General features: G+C 36.8%; 1 protein-coding gene and 1 pseudogene across 3 annotated transcripts in view; one reads left to right on the forward strand and one right to left on the reverse strand.

The window, feature by feature from the left end:
* SMAD5 (SMAD family member 5) overlaps positions 1-19,162 on the reverse strand; it is a 54,193-nt gene that overhangs the window by 5,344 nt on the left and 29,687 nt on the right. For all 3 annotated transcript variants that reach the window (XM_045794636.2, XM_045794637.2, XM_045794639.2), the window contains 3 exons: positions 16,570-16,689; positions 3,292-3,513; positions 1,254-1,510 (listed from right to left, as the gene is read on the reverse strand). In XM_045794636.2, coding sequence (XP_045650592.2) covers positions 1,254-1,510; positions 3,292-3,513; positions 16,570-16,689 — 599 coding nt within the window. The remainder of the gene's footprint in view (positions 1-1,253; positions 1,511-3,291; positions 3,514-16,569; positions 16,690-19,162) is intronic.
* On the forward strand, positions 14,705-15,056 carry LOC123790504 (large ribosomal subunit protein eL33 pseudogene; annotated as a pseudogene).

Here is a 19,162-nt window from a genome sequence, read left to right on the forward strand (position 1 = left end):
ACAGCCTTATATAAGTTCACATCAGATTTTGGTATGAAAAAGTTTTGGGTTTTGAGGTTTGGGATTTTTTTAACTATCACGTAAGACACCGTAGATCTGATCAATGCATGCAACTGTAATTAAAGTAGCTGAGATGAATTAAGCTGGAACGCTTTAGCCTAAAATTCTAGATAAAGATTTTAATAGAATTTTTTTCACTTTTATTTGCCTGGATTCATCAAGCTCTCTGCTTTACAGCTTATGGTAGTGTTGGCCCAGAAAAATTAGGCTTCGGAGGGGAGGAGATGGGGGAGTAGAGATTAAACATATAAGTTATATCTCTGGGGCACTTGGGTGGCACAGTTGGTAAGAGTCCTGGGACTGGGCCCTGCATCCCTGCCCTGCATCCCCCACATAGTCAGGCTCCCTGCTCGGCAGGAAGTCTGCTTCTCACTCTCCCTCTGCTCCCCCCTCCCATACTCTCTCTCTCTCAAACAAATAAATAAAATCTTTAAAAAAAAAAAAAAAGTTATGTTTCTACGGAGGGGAATGCCTTTGGGGCTACTGATAAGCTGATGTACAGAAAAGACCGACAGCAAAGCAGCAAAGCAACACTGCTGCAGGTCTGAATGCCAAGAAGAAAAAGCCCACTCAAAGCATCTCACAATTGTTCTTCTTTGGTTAAATCCTTAAGGACCAAATGGACTGAGTACAGGATGCTTACATGTGTCACTAAAATTCTTCCCTAATTTTACCCACAAACCATCATCTTCGGAAGGCCAGTAAAATCAGGCCAAGAGCAAATGATAAATTTGAAAAGTTCTTTCAACTTTGCAAATCCTTAATAACAGAGGTTAAATGAAAGGAAGATAATTTTAGTCTTCTAAAGAATTTTTTAAGTCACTCCAGGGGGATCTAATAATAATTGAAAGTGCTGAAGCTAAGGAACTTCAGAAGCAATTTTAATATTAAATGCTTTCTAGCAATTCAGTCTTTAACAGAAGCTCTTTATAAACTCAGCCCCTATTCAATATCAAAATCAGTATCAGTATCATGCATTTTATAATGTCTGGATTATAAAATTAAAACTTAGACCTATCGTGTGGTTTTAAAGCTTGAAATTCAAGAATATCATTTAAAAGCCTATTAAAAGTCAGGTCAAAAGTAAGTAACGACTTTCATTTCACAAAGACATTTTAAAATCATAACCTAGAGAAATATAATATACATATTTACAGTAACTCTAATTAAGCTACAGGTTACAACCCACTCACCTTGACAAAACTCATTCGAATGGTACACATTTTGGTGAGCTCATACACGGCCTCAAACCCATGGTTGACAGACTGAGCCAGAAGCTGAGCAAACTCCTGGTTGTTAAAAATTTTGAGGCTGCAACTGCTGGGAATCTTACAGACCGTGGTAGGGTGAAAGCCGTGATGAAAGTTGCAGTTCCTACTCTGAACAAATATGCTGCTGTCACTGAGGCACTCTGCGTACACCTCGCCACCAACGTAGTACAGATGAACACCTACAAAGACGAGCGTTACAAGACTCACCTTAACACAGCAGTACGAGGAAACCAAAGAGGCTGTATAAGGTACAATCAAGAATACCCGCTACCTTACAGCAAACGCCCAGCAGCCTGCAGACAGAAGCTACCACTAGAGGGCCTTACGCTGCCGAAGATAACCAAGAGGTCTCCCGAGGTCCTTAAAGAACGAAGACTTGAGCCTCAGGTTGGTAGCTTACTAGGTTTATCAGTTCTTAGGAGAGCTTCTCTTTGCCAACAATCATTTATGATCTCTATGAGAGTAAGCGAAGGCAAAAAGACAAAAAAGCACCTATGATGAGTCCTTTCAAAGGAACACTTGGTGCTAAGTTAGTTTAACTATCACAGTCAATTGGCAAAATGCTCTGCACTCTTTTTTACTAATGGAGAGTACAGGAGCATTAAAAAAGACCCTAAGTCACTTATGTAATTTCAGGTCACAGGAAGAGACTTTAAATGGCAGGTTTATTTTACTTCCCTTGAAAAGAATGGTTCTGGTAAATACAGTTTCAATATTAAAACTTCAAATTCTATAGCTAAAGCGGAACTTACTTCCAACTTTTCACCACCACAAACAGTGCTAAAAAGACCATTCTTGTACACTCATACCTCATACACATGTGAGTCAAAGACTTATATTAGGCTATGATACGAAAACCATGTTTTGTTTCTGAGCAAATAAAATGACCCATGGAGGAAGGGATCGTAGAACTGGATACTAGGAAAAATGGGAAAACAGATTCCAGAATTTAAGAATTCACCAGGTAGATTTCTCTTAATCAGTGTAGTGGGAAAACCAATACACAGAAGTGAGGCATTTCACCTACAAAATCAATGCCAAGTTGGCAAGAGAGTCAAAAAAGAACAGAAACTTTCTTTTCGACTTATTTTTGGCCATAGTATTTTGCTGAATCTCTTCTATAAGAAATCACATTACAATTATAATTGTATCTTTTGTAGGTACAAGTATAGTTTACCTTTTGTAGGTAAAAGGTGTAAGTGTACCTTTTGTTCTAACTTGGACTAAGACTTTCTCAAGTCCAAGAAGCAAAACAGAGCAAGTGGCGAAAACTAAACTTACAAGACAGGCAATATACTCTACCTGGGATAGGTTTCCTTCCTGACCACTTGATGCATGAGACTCAGACATTTCACTGAGGTGGGAAAAGTTCCTCGTTTGTTGTGGCAACTGTCTTGCGGGATGAAATATAAATAAAACCTAGTTACCTGAATTTAAAAGGCAGAAGGGGTGGTGGTGAAGCCACTGGAGACTTGTTATCATTCAAACTGGACTTCTTACCTGTAACCCAGCTCTTCCAACATAACAGAAATTCTTACAAGACACCTCAACTCAAAATACCATAATTAAAAAATTCTAATCCTTCACCAGCATTCATATATTCCACAAATATTTGTTGTGTATTTACTATGAGCCAGGCACTGTTCTAGCTGCTGAAAATAATGCTGTGAACAAAGCAAATTTCTGTCAAGTTTATATTCTAGTCAAGAAGGCACTCAAAAAATAAATACAGAAATAGTATGACTTCAGATCCTAAGTACAATGAAGAAAAAACTAAGCAGGATAAAGGAAAGAGGACTGATTAGGTCTTGACTTAATACATTCTCAAGCACCTGCAACTTGAGTGCACAGCCCACGCCTCAGGCTCATGGTATTCTCCAGAACCTTACACAACTCACGGTACACAGCGAGCACAATAAATGACTGATTTCAACTGAATGCAGGGAAATGACAAAATTACCTTTTCCGATATGTCGCCTAGTGTTTTCAATTGTTGAATTACGATTAACATTTGACAACAACCCCAAGCAGAATCTACTTTTGTTATTCGAAGGGTCTGTGAATCCATCTACTAACACGCTAGTAGAAGATGCATGAAAAGCCTCCCCAACACGATTGTTTAATTCATAGTAGACAATTGAACACCAATGTTTGGGCTCTTCATAGGCAACAGGCTGAACGTCTATAAACAAACCAGACAGAAAAAACGATTAATGAGTGAATTAGAAACCTCAGATTCTTTATGTGTTTCCCTTTAAGCCAACCCAAGCACTCCATGAAAAATATTTTCAGATATTTCACTTAAGTCTCACTGTCCTCCCTGGCTTTGAGTCTGTATCTTTAAAAAAAAAAAAAATCAGTAATGTCTTGAATATGATGACTTTAAAACTTACCGAAATACAAGGATAGGCAATATCACATTTATTTTATTTTTTTATTTTTCTTTTAAACTTTTTATTATTGAAGTAGAGTTGACATGCAATACCATAATGATTTCAGGTTGTACAACACAAAAACTAGATACTCCTATACAGTACTCAGTGCTCAACATGATAAATGTAGTTCCCATCGGTCACCAAACAACACTATACATTATTATATTATTACATTATTCTCTATGCTGTACTTTTCATCTCCATAACTTATTTAATATGTAACTGGAATTCTGTACCTTTTAATCCTCTTCTGTTTCATACACCTACTCCCTTCAGCAACCACCAGTTTGTTCTCCGTGTTTCTAGTTTTTTATTTGGTCATTTGCTTGGTTTTTTAGATTCCACATATGTGTGAAATCATATGGCACTTGTCTTTGTGCGATTTATTTCATTTAGCATAATACCCTCTAGGTCCATCCATCTTGTTGCAAAATGGCAAGCCCTCATTCATTTTTACAGCTGAATAATATCCCATTGCGCATATATCTCCTTTATCCACTTATCTATCGATGGACACTTCAGTTACTCCCATATCTTGGCTACTGTAAATAATGCTACAACAAACACAGGAGTGCATATATCTTTTCAAATTAGTGTTTTAGAAAAAAAAAAATTAGTGTTTTCGTTTTCTCTGGGTAAATACCCAGCAGTTGAATTACTGGATAACATGGTATTTCTATTTTCAATTTTCTAAGAATCTGCACACTATTTTCCACAGTGGCTGTACCAATATGTACTTCCACAAACCGTGCACGAGGATTCTCTTTTCTCCATGTCCATGTCAACACTTGTTATGTGTCCTTTGATACTAGCCATTCAGACTTGTGTGAGGTGGCATCTCGCTGTGATTTGATTTGCATTTCCCTGATGATGAGTGATGCTGAAGGCCTTCCCATGCGTCTGTTGGCCAACTGTATGCCTTCTTCGGAAAAATGCCTATTCAGGTTCTCTGCCCATTTTTCTAATCAAATTGTTTGGTTTGGGGTTTTTTTGGTGTTGTGTTAGTTCTTCATTTATTTTGGATACTACCCTTTATCAGAGATACCATTTACAAATATCTTCTCACATCCAGCAGACTGCTTTTTCCTTTTGCTGAAGGTTTCCTTAACTGTTACAAAGCTTTTTATTTTGGTGTAGTCCTAACAGTTAACTTTTGCCTTTGTTTTCCTTGCTTGAGGAGCCATACCCCATAAATACGTTGCTAAGGCTGATGTCCAAGTGATCACTGCCCTATGTTTTTTGAGAAGTTTTATGGTTTCAGGTCTCACATTTAGGTCCTTAGTCTATTTTGAGTTTATTTTGGCGTATGGTATAAGAAAGTGGTCCGGTTTCATTTTTCACATGTAGCTGCCCAGTTTTCCCAGCACCATTTACTGAAAAGACCGTCTTTTCCCATTGTATATGCTTCCCTCCCTTGTCGCACATTAACTGACCATATAAGTGTGAGCTTATTTTTGGGCTCTCTATCCTAGTCAACTGATCTAAAGTTGATCTTACAACTTTACTGATTTCATTTTTTAGTTCTAGTAGTTTTTCTGGTGGAGTCTTCAGGATTTTATCATGTAATTTGCAAATAATGAAAATTTTACTTCTTCCTTTCCAATCTGGGTGCCTTTTATTTCTTTTTCTTGTCTGATTGCTGCAGTTAGAACTTTCAGTACTATGTAGAATGCAAGAAAGGGGCAAGAGTGGACATCCTTATCTTGTTCCTAATCTTTTTTTTTTTAAGATTTTATTTATTTGACAGAGAGAGAGACAGCCAGCAAGAGAGGGAACACAAGCAGGGGGAGTGGGAGAGGAAGAAGCAGGCTCCCAGCAGAGCAGGGAGCCCGACGCAGGGCTCGATTCCAGGACCCTGGGATCACGCCCTGAGCCGAAGGCAGATGCTACTGAGCCACCCAGGTGCCCCTCTTGCTCCTAATCTTAAAAGAAAAAACTTTCAGCTTTTCACCACTGAGTATGATGTTACTTGTAGGTTTGTCATATATGGTCTTTACTATATTGAGGTATGTTTCCTCCAAATCCACTTTGTTCAGTTTTTATCATAAATAGATAATGATTTTCGTCAAATGCTTCTGCATCTACTGAGACGATTCTATGGTTTTTATCCTTCGTATGTTACTAAGGTAATATATCACACTGGTTGGTTTACAGATGCTAAAACACCCTTGCACCCGTGGAATAAAGCCCACTTGATTGTGGTGAATGATCCTTTTAATTTACTGTTCGATTTGTTAATATTTTGTTTAGGATTTGTGCATCTAAGTTCATCAGGGATATTGGCCCACAGGTTTCTTTTTTTGTGGTGTCTTGGTCTGGTTTTGGTGTAAGGGAAAGGCTGGCCTTGTAGCATTAATCTGGAAGCTTTCCTTCCTCTTCTATTTTTACAATAGTTTGAGAAAAATAGGTATTACCTCTTCTTAAATGTTTGATAGAATTCACCTCTGAAGCTATCTAGCCCTGAGCTTTTCTTTGTTGGGGAAATTTTTTGATTACTGATTCAACTTCATTACTAGTAATCAGTCTGTTCAGATTTTCTACTTCCTCCTGATTTAGTTTTAGAAACATGTCATTTACATGTTTCTAGGAATTTAGCCATTTCTTCTAGGTTGTCCAATTTGTTGGCATACCATTTTCCATAGTAGTCTCATATTCCTTTGTATTTCTGTGGTTTTAGCTGTCACTTCTCTCTCATTTCTGACTTCATTTATTTGGGCCTCTTCTTTTTTTTTTTTCTTCATGAGTCCAAGGGTTTGTCAATTTTGCTGATCTTTTCAAAGAACCAACTTTTGGTTTTAATGATCTTTTCTATTGTCTTTTAAAAATCTCTATTTCGTTTGTTTTCACTCTGATCTTTATTATTTCCTTCCTCCTACTAAGTTGAGCTTTGCTTGTTCTTCTCTTACTAGATACTTTAGATGTAAGGTTAGATTGTTTATTTCAGATTTTTCTTGTTTCTTCAAGTAGGCATACACTACCATAAACTTCCCTCTTAGAACTGCTTTTGCCGTGCCCCTAAGGTTTTCAACGGGTGTGTTTTAACATTTTAAATTGTTTCTCTACCACAATCTAATCGAGGTTTAAATTTGTAAAACAAGCCTCTGTATCAGCAACCTGAAAGACTTAACTACACCAGTATTTGTAAAATTATTCTAAACAAAACTATGAACTAAAAAACCAAGTGAGACTCTCAGGCAGGCTAGGGTAACTTCTACAGTTTGATAAAGAACATTTACAGGAACCTTATACCTAACTTCATACTTAATGGTGAGGAACTAGAAGATTTCCTGCCAAGATGAGTAACAAGTTAAGGATGTTCTCACCACTCCTTTTCCAACACTTTACTAGAAGTCCTAGCTAATACAGTAAGAGAAAGGGTAATAGAAAGTACACAAATTGGAAAGGAAGAAATACGATTGTCTTTGTTCACAAATGACATGACTGTCTACATAGAAAATCTGAAAAAAATGACCAAAAAAACCTCCTGGAACTAATTAAACTATTATAGCAAGGTTGCAAGATGCAAGGTTAATATACAAAAGTCAATCACTTTGCTATATATATCAGGAATGAACATGTGAAACTTGAAATTAAAAATTCATCACCATTTATATTAGCATTCAAAAGAAGAAATACTCAGGTAAAAATCCAACAAAACAGGTATAAGATCTATATGAAGAAACTATAAAACCCTAAACAGAGACATCAAAGAGGAACTAAATAAATGCAGAGATAGCCTATGTTAATGGAAAGGAAGTCTTAATACTGCCAAGAAGTCAGTTCTTCCCAACATGATCTACAGATATCAACGCAATCCCAATCCAAATCCCAGCAAATCATTTTGTGGATATGAACAAACCGATTCTAAAGTTTATTTGGGGCAGCAAAAGATCCAGAATACCCAACACAATACTGCAGAAGAACAAAATCAGAAGACTGACACTATTCAACTGCCCATAAAGCTACAGTTATCAAGACAGTATGGTACTGGCAAAAAGAATACACAAACAGATCAAAGGAACAGAAGACAGAGCCCAGAAAATGACCCATATAAATACAGTTAACCAATTTCTGATGAAGGAACAAAGGCATGGAGAAAAGACAGTCTTTTCAACAAATACTACAAGAACTGACATGCACATGCAAAAAAATTAATCTACACACAGACATCGCACCCTTCACAAAAATTACCTCAAAGTCAATTATAGACCTAAATGTACAACATGAAACTGTAAGAATTCTACAGGATAAAATAGCAGAAAATCTAGATGACCCATGAATATGGTAATCACTTTCTAGATACACCAACAAGGCATGAACCATGAAAGAACTAATAAGGCAGAGTTTATTAAAAAATTAAAAGCTTCTGCTTGCAAAAGACACTATCAACAGATTAAGAGGACAAGCCACAGACTGGGAGAAAGTATGTATAAAAGACATACCTGGTAAAGGACTATTATCCAAAATATACCAAGAATGCTTAAAATCCAACAAGAAAGTAAGTAACCCAATTTAAAAAATGGGTCAAAGACATAACCAGCCACCGCATCAAAGAAGATATATACATAACAGATAAGCATATAAAAACATGCTCCACATCATGTGTCATCAGTAAATGCAAATTAAGATAGCAATAAAACACCACTATACACCCATAAGAATGGCCAAAAATCAAAAGAGTGACAACACCAAAAGCTGGTGAGGATGTGGAGCAAGAGAATTCGCATTCACTCCTAGTGGAAACATAAAATGGTACAGCCACTTTGAAAGACAGTTTGGTGGTTTCTCACAAAACTGAACATACTCTTACCATAAAATCCATAAACATGCTCCTCAATGTTTACACAAAGGAGCTAAAAACTTGTGTCCACACAAAAACCTACACACAGATGTTTATAGCAGCTTTATCTGTGATTGCCAAAACTTGAAAGCAACCAAGATGTCCTTTTGCAGGTGAATGGATAAATTGTGGGAAATTCCAGATGATGGAATATTATTCAGCTCTACAAAGAAATGAGCTATCAAGACATGAAAAGGGATGAGGGAACTTAAGTGCATGTTACTAAGTGAAAGAAACCAATCTGACAAGGCTACATACTGTATGATTTTAACCAGATGAAATTCTGGAAAAGGTAAAACTACGGAGACAGTAAAAATACCAGTGGTTGCAGGTTCGAAGGAGTGAGGAATGAACAGTATACTGTAGATATACTTCTGTATACCACCAGTACTATAGTGGTACATACCTGTCATGATTCATTTGTTACAATCCATGAAACGTACAACACCAAAAATGAACCTTAATGTAAACCATCAATTTGGGGTGATAATGATGTGTAAAGATAGGTAAGACTGTAATAAATGTACCACTCCAGTGTAGGGTTTTGGTAGCTGGCAAGGCTGGGCATATGAAGAGGCAGGGGGTGCGTGGGAACTCTCTGTACTTTCCACTCTTATTTGCTGTGAACCTAAAACTCACATAAAAAATAAAGTCTGTTTTACAAAAAACTAAAAGAAAAGAAAAAAAAAACACAACTAAGTGAGCATGAACTTTGGGTAAAAGGTGATATACATCTAATGTTAAACACCAGAACTGTCTATGGAAAAAGATATATACACAAAATAAACTACCGGCCAAACTCTTATTATTGTAAAGTTAACAATTCATAATGGACGTGATGGATGGGAAGGACACATGTAAATTTTTCACCCAGTGCTTGCAGATTATCTTTCTTGGGGCTGAAATCAGAAAGAAAAGACAGGAACCCTCAAGTTTCCTTTCAAAAAAGGCAGAAATTAAAAATGTCCAAAAAACCCTCAAGAATGGCTATGTGGCCTAGGTAGGCAGTACAAAATAATTGGTAAACTTTTAAGACTCAGTTTTGATTATTCAATTGCAAAGAATTCAGATAAGGAGGAACAGAAAAAATAAACGAATGTGGACCCATAAAGAGAAGTCCTAAGGGCTCACAATATAAAGAAGTTTATATAAACGATGGAACAGGGAGGGGCCCACAACCAAAGACACATACAAATGAGTTGCAAGCAGTTATAAGAATAGTGTCGGGAAAGCCAGAGCCGAGAATGAGCAGAAGCCTGTCGAGAAAAAATTGCTAAGCAAAACTAAAAAGACAATTTTGGTTCAGAGAAAAGAAGAAAAAGAAGAGCTCTGCTTCTGCTCCAAGAGTAGGACATATTGTCAACTGGCAATTCAAGGCGCTGCAGTTTAACTCTGATGTCCCTTTCGTCACCTCTCTGTCAAAATAAAAGAGACAGAAAAAACACAAAATAGAATTGAGACGAGAGGAAACTTTGGTGAAAAAAGACATCAATGAGGGTGAGAAGACTTGAGTGCCAAGTCTCCCTAAAGGGACTCAGCTGTTTGGCTACAACAAATGATAGTGCAAGGAGGACCTAACAGACAGCACCACGAAGCTGCACTCTGATCTCTGGACGGCCGGGACAAAGAAGGTAAGGAAGATGACAAGGCAGGTAAATCCAGTCCCAAGTTTCAGAAGAAGAATGAGAATACCATTTACTGGTTATCCCCTGATACGCGGTATGCGTTGGCCATTACACATAGTGTCTAATCCAATCGACAACCAATAATTCCTGTATAAAACTTCTGTTTAATGTACAAAATGGGGAAAGAGAAGCAGAGAGATTTTAAATGCTACCTGAGGCTGCAAAGTGAGCAGGGAGAGGTACAGGGATTCATATCGAGTCGCATTTTGCTCTAGATTAAGGTAGGTTCTATGAATTATCAGAAAATTAGTATGATAAAAGTCCTAGATAAATTCTAGACCTTGAAAAAGCAAAGACAGTATTGATACATTAACAAGACTACTAGGGAGAGCTGAAATTTAACTGTTCTTAGAAATGTGGGGCTCCCGGGAAAGCAAAGTATGACAAATACTCCTTCAGTATCATCACAAGCACGCAATGTAAACATCATTCTTTTAAGACATGTATAAAATGGCAGTACCTTACTTCTCCTAAACTTGTTACAGACTAAATAGATTAAAGTCTCAAAGCAAAGTGACTTTAGGAGCACCTGGGGGATGGCTCAGTCAGTTAAGTGTCTGCCTTCCATGATCATGGGGTCCGGGGATCAGCCCCACATCAGGCTCCCTGCTCAGCGGGAAGTCTGCTTCTCCCTCTCCTTCTGCCCCTCCCCCCACCCTTGTGCATGCGTGCGTACTGGTGCTCTCTCTAATAAATAAACATAATCTCAAAAAAAAACCAACAATGACTTTGGAACCAGATACCACTTCACATCCATTAAGGTGGCTATTTAAAAAAAACAACAACAACACGGAAATTAGTAAGTATTGGCAAAAATGTAGAGAAATCAAACTCTAAAGCACTGCTAGTGTTGGGGCGCCTGAGTGGCTCAGTCTGCCTTCAGCTCAGGGCATGATCCCAGGGTCCTGGGATCGAGCCCCACATTGGGCGCCCTGCTCCGCTGGAGCCTGCTTCTTCCTCTCCCACTCCCCCTGCTTTTGTTCCCTCTCTCACTGGCTGTCTCTCTCTGTCAAATAAATACATAAAATCTTAAAAAAAAAAAAAAAAAAAGCTCTGCTTGTGTTAATGTGTAAATGGTACAGCTGCCTTGGAAAACAGTTTGGCAGTTCCTCAAAAAGTTAGAGAATTACCACAGAATCCAGCAATTCTACTCCCAGGCATAGGATACCAAATGATTTAAAAAGCAGAGTCCAACAAACACCTGTACAACAATGTGCATGATGGCATTATTCACTCTTCTACCAACAGGCAGAAACAACCCATATGTCCATCGACTGACAAATGGGTTAACAAAATGTAGTATACGCGTACAAGAGAATACATTTAGTCTTGGAAAGAAATGAAATTCTGATACATGCTATAACATGAATAAACCTTGAGAAGATTAAGTGAAAAAAGCCAATCACAAAAGGACAAATATTGTATGATTCCACTTAGATAGGCAAATTCATAGAGACAGAAACTAGAATGGTAGTTACCAAGGGGCTAAGGGGAGGGGGGGTTACTGTTTAATGGGTAGAGAGTTCCATACAAGATGATGAAAAGTTCTGGAAATGGACACTGGTGACTGATGATTGCAAGACACTGTGGGTGTACTTAATGATATCGAGTTGTTTGTTCACTTTCCCAGCAGAGCCCCCAAAGCATATGAAGCAAAAACCAACACGAATGAAAGTAGAAATAAATGATCCAACAATAACAGTTGGGGGTACCCAACTTGCAATGTCACACTCTCAACAACTAACAGAACAATTAGAAAGAAAACAAGCAACGATACACAAGACTTGAACAATACTATCAACCAACCTGATGTAACTAAAATCCACAGAACTTATGACACTCCACAGTATCAAAATACAAAGGTTTGTTTTTTTTTTCAAATGCACCTGGAATAGTCTCTAAAACAGACCACTGCTGCACCAGGAGTTGGCAAACCTTTCCTGTCCACCAAATCCAGGAACACATAAAAAGGATGAAATACGATGACCAACTGGAATGCAAATATTTTAGGTTTTACAAGCCACATATTATTTTTGTCACATATTTTTCTTCTTTAACAACTCTTTAATAATCTAAAAACCATTCTTAGATCACAGGCTATACAAAAACACAAACAATTCTCAATAAATTTTAAAAAGAACTGGAATCATACAAAGTTATTTCAATGCTTTGTAATCCCACACGGGAATGAGATTAGGAATCAACAGAAAAAACTGGGGAAATCCCAAAATATGTGGAAACTGATTAATGTATTACTAAATAATCCAAGGGTCAAAGTAAGAAATCACAAGGGAAATTTAAAAATATTTTGAACTAATTAAGCATGAAAACAAAACATACCAAAATTATGGGATGCAGCTAAAGGAGTGGTCTTGAATTCCTACGCTAAGAAAGAAGAAACAACTGAAACCAATACCCTAAGATTTCACCTTAAGGAACTATAAAAAGAAAACTAAACGTAGAGTAAGCAGAATAAAGAAAATAATAGCGAATGGATTTGGAAATCAATGAAAAAGAGAAAAACTGGTTCTTTCAAAAGATCAACAAAATTTACAATCCTTTAGCTAAACCAAGATACAAAATACAAAAACCAGGAATGAAGACGTCACCACTAACCCCTACAGAAATTAGAAATATTGTAAAATATACTATGAAAAACTTTATGCCAGCTAATTAGACAATTTAGACAAAATGGACAAACTCCTAGCAAGACACAAATTACCAAAGCTGACTCAAGAAAAAATAGACTCTGAATAGACTGATCCAGCTAAGGAAACTGAATCAGTAATTAAAAATGTCCCCACAGAGAAAAGTCCAAGCCCAAACGGCTTCACTGTTAAATTCTATCGAATATTTAAAGAAGAAATAATACAAATAAGCTCTTCCAAAAATAGGAGGGAACACTTGCCAACTCACTCCATAAGGTCATTATTACCCTGATACCAATGTTAAAATAAAGACATCACAACAAAACTACACACCACTATCCCTCCCTCACAAATATACAAGCAAAAATATTCAACAATGTATCAGTAAATCAAATCCAGAAATACATTAAAAAGAATTATACCCCAAGACCACGTGGGAATATCCCAGGAATACAAGCCTGGTTTCACATCAGAAAATAAGTTCATGTAATACAACTTACTAACTAGAAAAAAGAAAAAAACCTCATCTGATCCTCTCCACAGATGCAGAAAAAGCTTCTGACAAAATCCAACATCCATTCATGGTAAAAATTCTCAGCAAACTAGGAATAGAACTAATAGTTTATGGCTAGACCCTCCAGAACAATGGTGAACAGAAGTAGTGAGAGGAGGCATCCTTCTCTTGTTCCCAATTGTAAGGGAAAAGTAATTCAGTCTTTACCATGGAAGATAACTATAGGTTTTTGATACATGCCCTGTAATGAGAGAGAGAAAAAAAAAATTTAAAGGCAACCAGATTGGATAGCGGGAAAAAAAAATGCTATTTGTTAGTGACATGTTCTTGTATTTAGAAGATCCTAAGGAATCCAGATAAACACGCACACACAAAAAATCCCTACTAGAATTAATAAATGAATTCAGCAAGGCTGCAGGTTACAAGATTAATATATGAAAATCAACTGTATTTCAATATATTTAATTAAGAAGAAACCAAATTCCATTCATTTAGGAATACATCTACAAAGAGAAGCAAAGGTAAAAAAAAAAAATTATACTGAACAAAGGAAGATCTAAATAAATGGAAAGACATACCACACCTGTGCACTGGAAGATGATGGCAAACCTCCCCCAACTGATTTAGAGATTCAACGTGATCTCTATCAAAATCCAAGGAGGGGATTTTGGGGAGGCAGAAATTAACAAACCAATACCAAAATGATACGCAAATGCAAAGAATGAAGAAGTGCTAAACAATTCTGAAAAAGAACAAAGTTGGAGGAATAACACTTCTCGTTTTCAAATATAAAGCTTTAGTAAGTATCTTAAGACTATGAAGTATAGACATACCAATCAATGAACAAATTGAGAGTCCTGTAATAAACTCTTACATTTATTCCATTGATTTCTGAAAAACATGCCAAGGCAATTCAATGGAGAAATGGTAGATACTCTTTTCAACAAAATAGTGCTAGAACCAAATGAATGTCTACAGGCGCAAAGACGAACGTAGATCTTTACCATACAGAGAGCTTAACTCAAAATAAATCACAGACTTAAAAGTAAAAGCTAAAGCTATAGAATTTTAGAAGACGAAAGAGAAAATTTTCATGACTTTGGGATAGACAAAGATTTCCCAGATACAACACCAAAAACATGAACAAGGGAAGAAAAAAGTGATAAACCAGACTCCGTCAAAATTAAAAACTTTCAGCTCTTTCTGCCATCTTGTAGCCTGTAGAGGCCTGCTTGGAACAGGACTCCTAAAATGACAAATACGTCTGGAAGGCTGTGGTCCAGCGCCATTTTTGCTGGCTCTAAGTGAGGTCTCCAGAACTAGAGGGAGCACACAACTCTTCTTAAAATTGAAGGTGTTTATGCTCGAAATGAAACTGAACTCTTTTCTAGGCAAGAGATGTGCTTCTGTGTACAAAGCAAAGAACAATACAGTGACTCCTGGTGGCGAACCATACAAAACCAGAGTAATGTGGGGAAAAGTAACTCGTGCTCATGGAAACAGCAGCATGGTTTGTGCCAAATTCCCAAGCAACCTTCCTGTTAAAGCCATTTGCCACAGAATCCGTGTGATACTGTACCCCTCAAGGATTTCAACTTACTGAAGAGAAAATAAAGGTGTACCAAAAAAATCCACAAAAAACAAAACAAAACAAAACAAAAAACCCTGAAAACTTTTGTGCTTCAAAAGACATTAAGAAAATGGAACAACAATCCAGACTGAGAGAAAAGATCTGCAAATCATACATCTAATAAAGGACTTCTATCTAGAATATATAAAGAACTCTTACAATTCAATAGTAAAACAACCCAGTTAAAAATGGACAAAAGATTTAAATATATGAACAGCTAGTAAATACATAAAAAATGCTCATCATTGGGGCGCCTGGGTGGCTCAGTCATTAAGCGTCTGCCTTCGGCTCAGGGCGTGATCCCGGCGTTATGGGATCAAGCTCCACATCAGGCTCCGCCGCTGGAAGCCTGCTTCTTCCTCTCCCACTCCCCCTGCTTGTGTTCCCTCTCTCTCTGGCTGTCTCTATCTCTGTCAAATGAATAAATAAAATCTTTAAAAAAAAAAAATGCTCATCATTACTCATTAAGAAAATGACGGAAAATTAAATGCAAATTAAATGGAAATGCAAATTAAAACCATAATAAGACACTACCTCATACCCACTAAAATGGGTACATTCAAAAAGACTGATAATAACAAGTATCAAGAGCACGTGGAGACGGGGCACCCGGGTGGCTCAGTCAGTTCCTCGTTGGGCTAAGCAGGGAGCCCACTTCTCCCTCTCCTCTGCTGCTCCCCCTGCTTGTACTCTCTCTCTCTCTCTCTCAAATAAATAAATAAAATCTTTTTAAAATAAATAAATAAGAGCATGTGGAGAAAATGGAACCCTCAGATGTTAGAGAATATAAAACAGCACTGCTACTTTGGAGAAATTTGGCAGTTTTTCTTAAATAGTTAAATTCACCATATTCACTCACAAATTCCATTCTTAGGTATTTACCCAAGAAAAATAAAAACAAAACCCACACAGAGTTATACGCAAATGTTCCTAACAGTAGTGGTCATACTAGCCAAACACTAGAAATAACTCAAATGTCCACGAACTGGCGAATGGCTAAAAAAAATGTGGTACATCCGTACAATGGAAAACTGTTCAGCAATAAAAAGGAAAAAACTACTGATACATGTTTCAACATGAAAGAACCTTGAAAACATTACGCTAAGTGAAAGAAGCCAGATGCAAAAGACGACACGTTACGTGATTCTACATACATGAAATGTTTAGAAAAGGTAAATCTGTATACACAGAGAACAGATTAGAGGGTCTCTGGAACTGGACAGGACAGGAGGACAGGAGCCAAGGATGGACTGCAAATATGTACAAGGTGTCTTTTTAAAGGATTATGAGAGTTTCTGAAACTAGATTGTGATGACGGTGCAAAACTTTATACATTTACTAAAAATCACTGACTCATACACTTGTAATGGATAAATGTTATGGTTTATGAATTATACTTCAATAAAGTTGTTTTTAAGAAGTGGTAAGAAGTTAAAAAACAAATAAAATAGCAGCAACAACAAATTATGATGAGAATTTCTCTTACCTCTGCTGGATATACTGGGCATAATCTGAGGAATCATATTATTGCTTGTATCCATTGGCTGGGAATTATCTTGACCCATTTGATCATCTGGTGGCATATAGGCAGGAGGAGGAGTATCAGCTAAGAAGAAGAAATGAGACAAGTTAAAGTCCCAAAAGAATAGTTAATATCTTCATCCTGCTTTAATGTATTCTAAAAGCATTAAAAAGCTCCTAAGATCACCAGCAGGATTTGTCACTGAGCATTACAGACAAACAAAAATGTAGGATGCTACCTGAGGCAAGAGAAAAGGAGAAAAGACAGCACACCCGTTAGTTAGTGAAAACATGGTAAAGGTCCTCATGTATTCGGTCCAACCCAGGATAGTAAGATCAGTGCTAAAATTCACTAAAATAGAATTCAAGGTCTAGAATTTTGTCTTTATGTGCTTAGAATCATAAGCTGGGAGAAACTGCAACAACTACAAACCGATCCGCAGGACACAGATTATCCTAGTTTGAGTGTATCTCTATAGAGATACTTTTAAATTATCAACATCATCACACACTGTATGTTGTTAATTAACACCGGAGATTAAAAACTATACTCCTATGAAACGTACCAACATGAACAGCAGCTAGGCGTCTAATTCTTTTCAACATTCTAAAATAGCTGTCATGCCCTACTAAATGATTGGTAATTCTTAGGAAATCTGAATGTGAACTAGAAAATCTTTTTGAGTTCCAGCACTCATAGTTAAAAACCTTTGCATAAGCTACAGCTATATTTCTTTGTCTCAGTAACTATAAATACTGAATAATATCTACCTTCCACTCCAAGGTTTGTACAAGGTCTATTTTGACACAGAACTGTAAGCAGACTGAATCTAGGGCAAAGTATGAAAATCAGTTTTGGAACAAATACCTAACAGCAAGTTAAACAGTTGATACTTTATTCTTCTTGGAAAAAAAAAATCAACATGCAGTAAAGAAACCAGAAACAATAGACTTACATATGACTCCACCTGCAACAGCAGGCATTCAACTATTTCTTGACAAAGTAACATAATGATGCACCCATATATGACACGCCCCTAACAAAATCTGGGCACCTTATAAAATCTACTTATGAACTTTCTCCAGGCAAACCAGTTCATCAGTTACCTAATTAAAGATAACTGGGGTGCCTTTTAACTTTCCAAAGTCTAGAGTGATGTGACCAGCAGTAAAGTTAAAAAATAAAAAAGCACAGTCTTTAGAGTCAGAGAAACCTAGGTCGGAAACTCCACGAAGGTACTTCAACTCTTGAAGCGAGTATTAATTTCTTTATCCACCAGTATAATCGGAGTACTATCTATCTCACATGGTTGTTCTGAAGATTAAATTTAATGCGGTATCTTTCATCACAGTACCAGTTATACAAAAGGCACTCAATAAATGGTACTTCATATTATAAATTATTTGAAAATATTTAAGTCAAATATGGCTACTTCTTTTCTGGGGGGGTAGAACTTTTATTTTTAATGCCTGGAAGTACATAATTTAGGTGTTTGGGCCAATAAATGATTCAATGATACCTAAACACACTTCCAGTTTTCCAGATTACCTACTCCACGTCATAACCATCAAACACATAGTCTTTTTGTCTTCAGGTTTTTGATAACTTATTAGAACACTCTGCCTTTCACACATAGAGGACTCCCTATGAAGCCTTTCAAGTTAGCACCATTGGCTTCCCTCTCAAGCTGCAGTGGCAGCCACTTTGCATAGCTGGTTATAAATGTATGTATTTCTGTAAGTTTACCCAATCATTTCACAAATATTTAATGAGGGTCTACTGTATACCAGGCTCTGATACAGGGACTGGGGATGTAACAGTAAAAAAAAAAAAGAGGCTAAAATTCCCTTTTTCGTGGAGTGTATAGTCAAGATAGGGAGAAGGAAAGGACAAAATATAAATACAGACAATCTGTTGGACAGTAATATAAGCTACAAGAAAAATCAAGCAGTGAGAGAAAGACGACAGGATGAAAAGAGAAAGTGTATTTTTTTTTCATTATTCTTAAAGGATCATCTCTCCAAAAATGCTTGTCTTTTTTTGTTTCGTTTTGTTTTTTTAGAACATTCAAATTATTTCAACTAAAAAAAAAAACAAAACCAGTTCATCCATTTCTCCTATCCCTTGACTCTGGCAACTACCAAACTGTTCTCAGTATCTATGATCTGGGATTTTTGGGAGTTTTTTTAGATTCCACATATAAAAAAAATCATATGGTATTTGTCTTTCCCTGACTTACTTCATTCAGCTTAATACTCTAAAAGTTCAGCCATGTTGTTACAAATGACAAGATTTCATTCTTTTTTATGGCTGAATACACCACAATTTCTTTATCCATTAATCCATCGATGGACACTTAGGTTGCTTCCGTTTCCTATTATAAATCATGCTGCAATGAACCTGGGACTGGCAGATGTTTTCAAGTTAGTGTCTTCGTTTTCTTCAGATAAGTACCAAAAACTAGAATTACTGGATTACGTGGCACTTCTATTTTTAATTTTTTGAGGAAACTCCATAAGGTTTTTCTTTTTTTTTTTAATTTAAATTCAATTAATCA

This window comes from Ursus americanus, chromosome 5, assembly GCF_024610735.1.
Source record: "Ursus americanus isolate L20-20 chromosome 5, mUrsAme1.1.p, whole genome shotgun sequence".
Taxonomy (NCBI): domain Eukaryota; kingdom Metazoa; phylum Chordata; class Mammalia; order Carnivora; family Ursidae; genus Ursus; species Ursus americanus.